This window comes from Microplitis mediator, chromosome 8 (assembly GCF_029852145.1).
Source record: "Microplitis mediator isolate UGA2020A chromosome 8, iyMicMedi2.1, whole genome shotgun sequence".
NCBI classification, from domain to species: Eukaryota; Metazoa; Arthropoda; class Insecta; order Hymenoptera; family Braconidae; genus Microplitis; species Microplitis mediator.
This window is the reverse complement of record NC_079976.1, coordinates 22,020,025-22,033,660: the sequence shown is the minus strand read 5'-3', so window position 1 is coordinate 22,033,660 and position 13,636 is coordinate 22,020,025. Positions and strand designations below refer to the sequence as shown.

Sequence of the window (13,636 nt, the reverse complement as noted above, 5' to 3'; positions counted from 1 at the left end):
TTATTACCATACTACAGTAATAATTCCCATAGTATTAGAAGTTCCTAAATGCTATGGTAAACGTTACCATGTATTATAATAACCGTTACCATGATTTATGGTAACGTTTACTATGACAGTATGGTAATTATTACCATACTACAGTAATAATTCCCATAGTATTAGAAGTTCCTAAATGCTATGGTAAACGTTACCATGTATTATAATAACCGTTACCATGATTTATGGTAACGTCTACTATTACAGTATGGTAATTATTACCATAGTACAGTAATTATTACCATACCACAGTAATAATTCCCATGGTATTGGAAATTTCTAAATGCTATGGTAAACGTTACCATGTATTATGATAACCGTTACCATGATTTATGGTAACCGTTACCATGATTTATGGTAACGTTTACTATGACAGTATGGTAATTATTACCATACTCCAGTAATGATTACTATAATATGAGAAATTTCTAACTGCTCTGGTAATTTACCCTAGTATATGGCAGTAGTACGACAGTAATTACTATAATGCCATAGGAATCATTACCATAATTTGTATGGGTGCCATTCTTATAATCGATATTTCCAAAAAATCTGTTACCAACCGACATGAGAACCATTCCTTCAAAATATCTTGTAACTATTACCATAAATTTCTTTCCATGTATAACCTTATTATTATAAATTCAAAAATCTACAATTAATAAAAGATTCCAACAAAACAAAGATATAATAAATTACATATCTTATTATTTATTGAAATCATTATTAAATACTACGTGACTAGTTTTTAGATCTAATACAAGCGTGGAGACTCTTAGGAGCTGTGTACAACGACGTTAGTCGTTAAAAAATCTACCTCTATAATTCAATTGTACATATTTATAAAAAATACGTCTGTTAATGTTTAATATTCATAAATTTATTATTCTGGTTGGGATTTTGCTTGAATTGAGGACAGATTTGAGCGTAAAACGTCATCCTTACCTCCAGCAGTTCCTGATTTAGCGTTTGGGTCTGTGCTTGCTGGTGCTGGATGCTGTCCTGATGCTGCGGTATCATCATCGCAGGAGAGGTAGATACTGAGCTACATGTTGATGTCGGTGTCATTGGACATGTCGACGGTGCTATCAACGATGGCGAAGTAGTTATCGGTGACGTTGGCATGACCATCGATCCAATTGATAGTGATGACGAGGGTATTATGATATTACTTATTGCTGATTTTTTTCCAATGAGATCTGTTGTCTCTCCCTCTGATTGCAACATATCGCGATTTCTCCAGCTCTCAGCAATGCTCACACGGTTTTTCCATATTGTTGCGACTGTACTACTTGCCAGTCCCAATTCCCTGGCGACGTCACTCTTGCTTTTCCCGCGCTCTATTTCTTGAATAATCTTCATCTTCTGCTTGATTGTGAACGCTAACCTCTTCCGACCCTGTACGCATTTTTTTGTTTTTGTTTTTGTTCGTTTCTTTCCAATCGCTTTAGATTATTTATTTGACCCGCATTCAATATTCTTCAGGGTTTACTTTTTTTACCAATAGTTTGTTTATTTCATTTATTTTTCATGTAATTAATACTTTGATACTTAAATTATTTGCGGGGATTATGTGAATATATATATATTAGAACAAGTGTATTATATATTTCAACAAATGGATTATCGACATTGGAAATAAATTAATTTATTAATAAGTAAGATTGGTATTATATATATGTATATTAAAAAATGAAGAGGATAAACCATTTTGTCTAATAAAATATGGACTCTATAAAAGCTCCCGGCATGTCTGGCAGAGAAGGGATATAAATATAAATATATACATATATGAATATTGAGGTGACTCAAAAAAAAAAGTATTTTTAGGCTCTCAAAAAATAGCTTCAAGTATTGAAAAAAATTTCCGAAACCATCAATTCGGAATCTCAATCCTATTAAGAGCTCGACGAATATTCATTTTGTCAATTAAATTACATGAAATTTTTTTTTGTTTTTTAAAAATAAAAATATTGAAAAAAATTACTATTCGCATCCATTATGTTAAATATATATCGTAAATAAAAGAAATGTGGACGATGTTTGTAATAACATTTTAGATTAATTTATGTAACTCATGCCGAAGAATACGCCGCTAACTGGCTAAAGTTAGCTTTATAAAATTTTATATTAGAGTACAATCCTGTTCGATAGGTCGGAAGTGTGGTTTAATATACATTAAATCACTACTTTTTAAATTAAACCATGAAATTTTAGTGAAGTGGGCGGAGTATATCCCTACTCAATAATTCCAGCCAATAACGAATCTATTACCTCCCCCTTCTATGACGTCACTTTGAATTTAGATACCTTATTAACGTGACCAAAATCTCTAGACTGCACATGCGCATTTAATTAATCAGCACGCGCATGCGTAGATCAATGCGTCAGCTGAATTTTGTAACCTTATATGTCTCTATTAATTAATACGACATAACACCAAAGATGACTTTTTTTATTGAGTCAAGTTCTTTTAATTATAAAGTATGAAAAACATCATCCAATTCCATAGAGTATACATTTTTTTAAACAATAATTAATTATTTTATAACTCCGATGCATGACGCTGACTTCAGACATCTAACGGCGTTTTTCTTCATGCATTCATTACATAATAGTATTTTATACATCATGTGTAATTGGTATTATACTCGATGTCGCTAGATGTATTCAATAGTTTATGTAGTGAATGCACAAAGAAAAATGCCGTTAGATGTCTAAAGTCAGCGTTATGCAGTCACAGTTATAAAAATGATTAACTTAATTATTACTAAAAAAGATTTATATTTTGTGGAATTAGATACTTGGTTTAATGGCACTCACTTAAAAAAACTTAACTCAATAAAAAATGTCATCTTTGGTGGTATGTCGTATCTATTAATAGAGATATGTAAGGTTATAAAATTCAGCTTACGTTGCATTGATCTACGCATGCGCGTACTGATTAATTACATGCGCATGTGCAGTCTGAAGATTTTGGTGCCGTTAGTATGGTAACTAAATTCAAAGTGACGTCATAAAAGGAGGAGGTAAGAGACTCGTTATTGGTTGGAATTATTGAGTAGGGATATACTCCGCCCACTTCACTAAAATTTCATGGTTTAATTTAAAAAGTAGTGATTTAATATATATTAAATCACACTTCCGACCAATCAGCCAGGAATGTACTTTAATATAAAATTTTATGAGGCTGACTTTAGCCAGTTAGCGGCGTACACTGATAGAAAATTTATATTGACTCAAGAAATATTTTCTTGAGCCAAGAATTTATTTCTGAAGAAAACCAATTGTCTTGCTTCAAGAAATTCTTGTCTTGATTTTGATTTTCTTGGCTCTATAGATTTTGTATCTTCGATGGATAACTCTCGTGTCTTGACCCGAAACTATATTATCTTCAATCGATACTATCGAATTCTTCAAGCAAGACCACTTGTCTTCAACTAAAAATGTCGTATTATTATTTTAAGAACTTTAAATTTTTGGTTCAAGTAATAATTCCTTAATAGAAGATGTTTTTAAAGTAATGAAAAAAAAAATTTTTTTAAAAATAAATTTCTACTTTAGCATATCTGAAGTAAATGAATGTAGTCCTAAAAAATCACTTTAAAACTTTGTATTTTTAAAATAAAAAAAAAAGTTTTTTTTCAAGCTGAGTAAATCGATATCTTAATTTAAAAATCGCGCCATTCTCGAAACGAGTCGGTAATGTCTTAAACCTACATTTTGCCTATCTTAATCCAAGAGCAAGAAATTCTTGAACGAAATATATCAGAATTTTGTTTCAAAACAAAAAAGGCTTCATCGAAAAATCAAATTCTCAAACAAAGAATTTTTTTTCTCTATCCGAGAATTTCAATTTTTTAGTTCAAGGACTTATTTCTTGAATTAAAACAATTAAAAATTTTGAAACAAGAACCACATTTTGAAGAAAAAATTTTTCTTGAATCAAGATAGTTTTTCTATCAGTGTATTCTTCGGCATAAGTTACATGAACTATTGTATACATCTAGTGACATCGAGTATACTACCCGATTCCACATGATGTATAAATTACTATTATTTGAAAAATAAGAAAATTTTCCATGTATTTTAAATGAAAAAATGAATATTTGTTGAGCTCTAAGTAGGATTGAAATTTTGAGCCGATGTTTTGAGATAATTTTTTTCATACTCGAGACCAACTTTTAACACTAAAAGACTTACCAAAAAAAAACATTTTTATTTGAAGCACCCAATGTATATATTTAAATTTATTTGTAACAGTTGAGTTGTTGAGTTTGTTCTACATATTAAAGCGAGATGCATTTTAGCAGTACGTTGCTGTCAAGTAACAACGCTATTTTCTGAATCTTATAGAGGTATAAGGTTTAAAATAAAATTAATACTATGAACATCCAAATAAAATAAAGGATCTAAAACATGCTGGGCTCTCCTGTCACTATCGCTAGCGTATCTCACTGTGTTTTGTGTTCTCAGATTCGCGTGCTTGGGTTTATTTACTTCTTTATTTTATATTTATTTATTAAAGACAATTAAAGATGGGTTCGATTCATTCGATATCTTTATGATTATTCAAAAAGATGTTTAAAATAAAATTAAAAAAATTTTTTTTTCTCATATATGCACCCAAGGAATTTAAAAAAAATATATGTTTTGTACATTTAGAGTTAGTTGAGAAAAAAATTAATGAATCGTAAATATTTCTTATAAGAAATATTATTATTTACAACTTCAAACTTTTTTTTGCGGACTTGCAAACAAAATAATTTTTAAAAAATAAAGCAGTGATTTAGTATAAAGTGAACTTTATTAAGTGGCGATTATTGCATTGTTTCTAATGTGTTGTAAATGGAAAAATGCAATATATATATACATATATGTATTTATAAACATATAGATATAAATATATATTTATGAGTAGTTTTCAATGAAGTTTTTTCTAATTTTCCTGATTTCCATTCAAAAATAAGTTCCAAATACATAAAATAATATGACAATCGTCTATCCCTGCTTATCAATTTAGGAAATTTATAGAATTAGAGTTACTGCCCAAAAATTTTTACCCCAGTCGAATAGTAAACAGAACTACTACAGTAGAGATTAATCTATAGTGTCATTTATGCTACTCCATTTATCGATACGATGACCATAACGTGTAGTTCAATTATTACTAGTTCGGCGTGATCAATTTAACTCCAGCTTTGTTCTGCGTCTGCGCACCAAAATAAAATTCGCATCCGATGAAAAAAACTTCCTATTTACTATGTATACAAAATGATTTTTTTTTAACTCTGAAACTCGATGTGACGGCGTTAATCCTAATTAAAATAAAATTTATACGAGCAACCTGCAGTCACTATGACTGCCCAAATATCACTAGTAAATTTATAAAATACGCAGAAAAAAAGATTTCTTGCCGCAACAAAATTTTAATTTGCACCAAGAAATTTTATGCATTACCAATTAAATACAAAAATTGTCTTGGGGCGAGAAAAGATTTTTTTGGTCAAGAAATAATTCCTTGCACCAAGTAATTTTTTCTAGTTCTAAATAAATTTTTGTTTTCTATTCACAATGCAAAAAATTTATTGGGGTAAGTAAAAATTTTCTTTAGGCGAGTAAAGATTTTTTGTGTCAATGAATCCTTTTTTTTTCTATGCACACTTTTTTGGCTTTGAAAAGCTTCCTAAGACCAAAAGGGAGCATAAAAATCTGTCATTTTGGAATAAGTAACGCGATATAAATAATATAGCTATATATTCAGTGACATTCAGTCATATTTAGTGACAGAATAATTAAAGTATTAATTTATTTAAAGAAAATAAATACGATCGTCTTTTTTCCCGCGTAATTTAAATGTAATTCGAATGATATAGATAAATCTATTTATCTCAATACTTGGCAATTAGAAAGAGTTTAAAGTATGAAAAGACACAAATTCAAGTCAAGACCTATCTAATGATACCAATTTCAATAACATTTACTAATTCTATCATATAGATATGGCGGGAAAAAAATTTTCCTTATTCTCTTAATAACTCCGATTCCACTCCCGTAAAAATACATCTTTTGGCAAAAATAAATTTCAAACGCTCTTACACATTTACAACGGAACTTTTTGCTAGGATACGCTTTCATAGCTCTTGTAACGCGATGTATAAATAATAATTGTCATGAAATTAGTTTCCGTAATCAATAAATGTTTTATTCTCTCTCAATATGTCACCTGTGGTTTTTACTGATACTATTCTTTAAATTAAAAAATGTCTTTAGCGCATATTTGTGCATTACAGGAAATTGCTTTCGACTGTATGATTCTTAATATTTTTAAAATGAATATATAGTTGATATTATAGCGATTGTATTGCTATTAAGTTTTAAACCTTTATATTTATCAAAAGATACAAGTATATACTATCGCATTCATTCATGCTAGTTCTCACTTTCAACGTAGAGAAATTAGATTACGTGAGTTATGGTATCATCAAATTAATTAGAATGAGCCCTTCGGCAGCCCGAAATTACGTCAATGAATTGTGTATATTCCCTTCTAGGAATTTAATTCTACAGATAATGTCTTAGTGCCATCAGACGAAGTTAAAGATGCTTCTTAACAATAAATGGTATTGATTAGTAGAACAGGTTATTCATTAGCTTCAAGTTCTGAACGCGATGACTAAACGTAAAGAATTTTCAAACGCAAGGAGTTTTCAATCAGGAATATATTTATATTAGACTGATTCAAAAAAATTGACTATTTTTTTTTTTTTCAAGGACACACACTCAAAAGTATCAGTAGGACAAAAGAAGACGCCAGTTTAAATTTGAGCCCTTAAAATTAATATTAAGTACTCTCTGATTTCGATTTTCTATTTCCCGTTTAAATAACATGGGGAAAAAGAAATTTGAAATTTGAAATTTTATATCTCCGTAATGACGTATTTAACAAATAAGCCCAAAATATTTTTTGTAGGAAATTTAACGATGAACAAAAAAGGACTCTTATGATTTTTTGATAAATCCATCTGTTAAAAAGTTATTTAAGCTTAAAGTCAAATTTATAGTGAATTTTGAGATCTTTTTACTTTTCCGGCGAAACTATCAGACCTATTACAAAATATCATGGAACCTTTTTTGTAGACAATTTTATTTCCTACAATTTACCTCCAATAAAGTTTTTTAAAATTCCGCATTGTTTTCTAGTTATTACCATTTTAACATCAAGATCTAAAAATCGATTCGAACACTATTTTTTTTAAGATCTTGAGTTTAAAATGGTAATAACTAGAAAACAATGCGAAATTTTAAAAAACTTTATCAGAGGTAAATTGTAGGAAATGAAATTGTCTACAAAAAAGATCTTATGACATTTTGTGATAAGTCTGATAGTTTCGCTGGGAAAGTGAAAAGATCTCGAAATTTACTATATGACTTTAAGCTTAAATAACTTTTGAACAGATGGATTTATCAAAAAATCATAAGTCATTTTTTGTTCATCGTTAAATTTCCTACAAAAAAATATTTTAGGCTTATTTGTTAAATACGTCATTACTGAGATATAAAATTTCAAATTTAAAAATTTTTTTCCCTGTTATTGAAACGGGAAATAGAAAATCAAAATCAGAGAGTACTTAATATTAATTTTAAGGGCTCAAATTTAAACTGGCGTCTTCTTTTGTCCTACTGATACTTTTGAGTGTGTCCTTGATAAAAAAAAAATAGTCGTTTTTTTTAAACAGTTTAATTTATATACATCCCAAATGCCAATTTGACTATAAAGTTTTTTTTTTCTAATTAAAAATAACTATGTTAATTTTATTCAAACATTCGAATACTTTTTTAGAAATAGCGGAACAGATATTGCATCAAAGTCTGCGATAGCTTTCCTATAAACTAAAAGTGCGATTAATTTGAAAATTTAATCAGAACTAAATATTAATAAATATTTTTAATTGCCGTCAAACTCATTCCAATTGATAAATATTTATGATCCTGGCCAACAGAAAATGAACAATTTAAGGATTTTTTTTTTCATCAAATGAATTATAAAAAAAAAAAATAATGAAAATTAAGAAAATTTAAAAACCCATAAGTGAAATTGTTTAAAAAAATTTCTTTTCCAATTTATCGTTTTGCAAAAAATCCAAAAATTATTAGATAACTTCAGTATCATAAATAATTGAGGGAACTTTTTAATCTAAATAACAAATAATTTAAATTGAGTGCCGCGCGTTACCGTTTAAATTTCGCGGGAATTACCGTGATGTATTTAGATCTTTTTCGAAGATGGAAATCATAAAAATTAAAAAATTATCCCAATAAGCGTTACTTTCATATATAAATATATTTATATACAAGCAAAAAGGTGATATTTTTTTAAACCTTACGTCAATTTATAAATGATTTATTTTATCTTCAAGAACTTTATTTTTCTCCACATACTAAATAACAAATAATTAGAAGGCGATAGTGAGACCTTCAGTTTTCTGTTTAGAAAAAAACTTATTGTTTTTTTTATGAGAAAATAAAATATATTCAATTTATCTAATACAGGATTACGATAAACGTAATTTGTAAATAATTCAATTAATAAATAATTTTTAATTATTTTTTTACAAATAATTTATATTATTGTGAAAAATTTCATATATTTGGAAATTTTTTATCCATATTCTCAAGATAAAAGACTGAAAGATGCATCAAGAGATATTTATATTCAGAAAGTAAGTACAGTCGGTAAATATTATTTGACATAGTTGGAAATTTTGTGTTATATTCAACACAAATGGTTGAGTATTTAGACATTTTTTTGAGTAAACTCAACAAACTTGGAGTGTTAGATTCAATTTAAAAAATTTTTGTGTATCTTCATGTTCTTTTTTGGGTTTTAATTTGCTAGAACATGTTGAAGAAGAACACAAATATTCGGCAAAAAAATCAACAAGAGTAACTTTGATGAAAATTTCGTGTTAATTTAATATATTTTTAGTGTTAGATTTAAATAAATGAATATATTATTAATAGGGACAAGATTTTTGCCTTAATTTTTAAATGAATTATTCAAGTATTTGATATTGCCACGAAAATATTTGTTTCATCATAAAAGTTTTCAAACAAAAGTTGTAGGAAATCCAATTTTCTAAAATAAATCTCTCGTATGATTTTTTTAAACGACCAATATTTTCAGCGTAATTCCGGAATTAAGTTTCATAATGAGTGATTCAAATTTTTGATAATTACGAAAATCTTAATTTTGAAATTACGGCTCTTTTATTAGTCCAAAGAAAAAATTATAAGAGACATTTTTTTTATAAAATTAAATTTTGAACAACTTTTACTTAAAAAATTTTTTGATACGACCAATATTTTCACCGTAATTCCAAAATTAAGATTCATAATGAATGATTCAAATTTTTGATAATTAAGAAAATCTTAATTTTAAAAATACGGCTCTTTTATTGGTCCTAAGAAAAAATTATAAGAGACATTTTTTTTATAAAATTAAATTTTGAACAATTTTTATTTAAAAAATTTTTTGATACGACCAATATTTTCACCGTAATTCTAAAATTAAGATTCATAATGAATGATTCAAATTTATAATAATTACAGAAATCTTAATTTTGAAATTACGGCTTTTTCATGAGTCCTAAGAAAAAATTATAGGAGACATTATTTTTATAAAATTAAATATCCTACAACTTTTGTTCAAAAAAATTTTTTATACGACCAACATTTTTGTGGTAATATCAAAAATTTCACACCATTAATTGATTATTATTTTTAAATTCAAGCAAAAACCCTGGCCTTAATTATTAATATATAAGAGCAACCTGCAGTCACTACGTGACTGCCCAAATATCACTACTAAATTTATAAAATACGCAGAAAAAAAGGATTTCTTGCCGCAACAAAATTTTAATTTGCACCAAGAAATTTTATGCATCATCAATTAAATACAAAAATTGTCTAAGGGCGAGAAATGATTTTTTTGGTCAAGAAATAATTCCTTGCACCAAGTAATTTTTTCTAGTTCTAAATAAATTTTTGTTTTCAATTCACAATGCAAAAAATTTATTGGGGTAAGTAAAAATTTTCTTTAGGCGAGTAAAGATTTTTTGTGTCAATGAATCCTTTTTTTTTCTATGCAGACTTTTTTGGCTTTGAGGAGCTTCCTAAAACCAAAAGGGAGTAGAAAAATCTGTCATTTTGGAATAAGTAACGCGATATAAATAATATAGGTATATATTCAGTGACATTCAGTCATATTTAGTGACAGAATAATTAAAGTATTAATTTATTTAAAGAAAATAAATACGATCGTCTTTTTTCCCGCGTAATTTAAATGTAATTCGAATGATATAGATAAATCTATTTATCTCAATACTTGGCAATTAAAAAGAGTTTAAATTATGAAAAGGCACAGATTCAAGTCAAGACCTATCTAATGATACCAATTTCAATAACATTAACTAATTCTATCATATAGATATGGCGGGAACAAAATTTTCCTTATTCTCTTAATAATATAGATTATTAATTAGCTCCAAATGATTTTTTTGCGCTTCTGACCTTATCTAAAAATTCTAAACTTTTTTATTAAATAAAATACTATTTATTTAAATTTGATTCTATATTAGTGATCTTAGAATAACCTCAGCTGTCACTCTTAAAGCGAGCATCACAGCTTAAAAAAATTTTACTAAGTTTTAATATCGCACTTTATGTGTTAAAAAACACAAATTTAATGTTGCGAAAAAATAGAGTAATTCTGGTGTTAAATTAACACACCTTCAATGTAATAAAAACGCAATTCGTTGAGTATATTCTGGACTAAAGTTAACTGTTATTTTGTTTTAAATTTAAATGACATAAAAAATGTGTTGATTTTACAAGTTTTTAATCTTTAGACACGTGCAAAAAAAAAATTTGCTTGATTATGAATTTCATTATGAATTTGATAATCAAATCCAGATTTTGAAACAAATATGACTTTAAAAATGAATTTGCTATAAAAATCCTCTAATTTTCTACTACAGCTGAATCTAATAATTTAATGGGTAATTTTTAAAAACACCTTTTGCTTTAAACAGGTGATAAGTACATTATAAAAATGGTATATTCCTAGCTTTGAAGAAGATTCCAAAATTTTTAATCGAAAAAAATTAAGACAACGAAGAGGAGTAATTCATGATGAATTTGATAATAATTATTATCAATTCAGTACTAGTTTCATATTGAATTAATTATAAGATAAATGTGTTTTATTTCATAATTGTATTTTTTGTTCTTACACCCGACGATTAAAAAAAAAATAAAGAACTATTTTATTTAACTTAGATGACATTTATTACTAATTTGATTAAATTTAACAGTATAAAATTAAAATTTACTCTAAAAAATCTATATTTATTGTTAACAGTTTGTTGTTTGTGCTATTACAGAAAAAATTTTGTTTATTGAATGAGTTGAAAAATAAATAAATTAAAAAATATATTTTACTCTGCATTATTAAATTGAATTTGAATAAATGTCATCTAAGTTAAATAAAATAGTTCTTTATTTTTTTTTAAGATTTCAGGTGTAAGAACAAAAAATACAATTATGAAATAAAACACATTTATCTTATAATTAATTCAATATGAATCTCGTACTGAATTGATAATAATTATTATCAAATTCATCATGAATTACTCCTCTTCGTTGTCTTAATTTTTTTCGATTAAAAATTTTGGAATCTTCTTCAAAGCTAGGAATATACCATTTTTATAATGTACTTATCACCTGTTTAAAGCGAAAGGTAAGTTTTTAAAAATTACCCATTAAATTATTAGATTCAGCTGTAGTAGAAAATTAGAGGATTTTTATAGCTAATTCATTTTTCAAGTCATATTTGTTTTAAAATCTGAATTTGATTATCAAATTCATAATGAAATTCATAACACCGGCACACAAAAAAAAATAAGTTCTCTGTACTTTTGACGGGACCGATTTATTCCCATGTATTTTGACCCGCTGAATCCGAATCCGAGGTCCGTTTAACCCGTACACCCTCAGATTTTTCGAAAACTTTAAAAAACCTCAAAAATACACAAAAATCGACTGTTTTTTAAATTTATAAATTTTTTTAACCCTAACTAAGCATGATTTTTATGTATTTCGGTCCTCCACATACTAACCTGAAGTTTATTTAAAACATTAGCCATTTAAAGTCTAAGTAAATTCCAAAAAACCCCAAAAAATTACAAAAAAGCAAAAAAATTCTTAGTATTGTGATGAAAAAAATTTTATAGGGCTAAATAAATAATTATTTTCATGTATGTTTATCTGTCACATATAATTCTCGAACATTCATGGCTCAGACATCTCTAAAATTTTAAATAAATGGCAAAAATTCCCAAAAAATCGAAAAAAATAAAATTTGGTATAACAAAAATCAATTTTTAAATCGAAATAAATAAAAGAAATCATATTGTTCGATCTGTGATATATATATAAAAAATATTTTGGCCTAAAACATAAAAAAATTTTAATATGCTTAAAAAAATTTTTTTCATCACAACACTAAGAATTTTTTTGCTTTTTTGCAATTTTTTGGGGTTTTTTGGAATTTACTCAGACTTTAAATGGCTAATGTTTTAAATAAACTTCAGGTTAGTATGTGGAGGACCAAAATACATAAAAATCATGCTTAGTTAGGGTTAAAAAAATTTATAAATTTAAAAAACGGTCGATTTTTGTGTATTTTTGAGGTTTTTTAAAGTTTTCTAAAAATCTGAGGGTGTACGGGTTAAACGGACCTCGGATTCGGATTCAGCGGGTCAAAATACGTGGGAATAAATCAGTCCCGTCAAAAGTACAGAGAATTTATTTTTTTTTGTGTGCCGGTGTAATCAAGCAAATTTTTTTTCGTACGAAACATCCGTTGGAATTAGATAACACAAGACTTTGGTTAAATCTACACTCCACTGTGTTAAATAATTAACACATAAAATATAATCAACTACTTTTTATACATAAATACACAAAATTTCCAACTGCGTATACATTCACTTAAAAGTTGTAACTTTTTTAATAGAAATAGAAAAAAATATCAATTTTTTTAGCTCTATTTATAATGTATGTGTATATAAATAGGTGTTGTGTAAAACAAAGAGTTAACATGCGACACACATGACAGGTAAAAAAAATACCAAAACACACAGGAACTCTAAGTAGAAAAGAATGATTGGTTACAAATATAACAAAACTAGATTAAAGTCAAACACATGTTTTTTTTAAAACTATTCCTTTTTTAAAACAGAGAAAATAAAAATAAACTTTAATATTTAAAGTCGCTTTTACTCACCTCTAATAATTGTTGATTTCTAATCTCACGCTCTCTTCTTACGGCTTCTTGTCTCTCTGATTTTTCTTGTTCTTTAAGTAATCTATACGTTGACAGAACGACAATTATTATAAGCCGATTATAAACTTTAGAAAGAAAAAGAAAAGAAAAATTTTGAAAATCCAAAAGCGCACACCTCAAACCCTCGTGATATTTTGATTAATTAATCAGTGGCCACAAAGATTTTCCAGTAAAAGTTTTCTCACTTTT

General features: G+C 27.1%; 1 protein-coding gene across 11 annotated transcripts in view; it reads right to left on the bottom strand.

Moving 5' to 3' along the window:
- Positions 1-13,636, bottom strand: part of LOC130673967 (bromodomain adjacent to zinc finger domain protein 2B-like) — a 174,700-nt gene that overhangs the window by 36,206 nt on the left and 124,858 nt on the right. For 7 of the 11 annotated variants that reach the window (XM_057479193.1, XM_057479191.1, XM_057479189.1 and 4 more), the window contains 2 exons: positions 13,388-13,469; positions 985-1,437 (listed from right to left, as the gene is read on the bottom strand). In XM_057479193.1, the coding sequence (XP_057335176.1) occupies positions 985-1,437; positions 13,388-13,469 (535 nt within the window). The remainder of the gene's footprint in view (positions 1-984; positions 1,438-13,387; positions 13,470-13,636) is intronic. The other 4 variants (XM_057479196.1, XM_057479195.1, XM_057479198.1 and 1 more) reach the window with 1 other exon arrangement.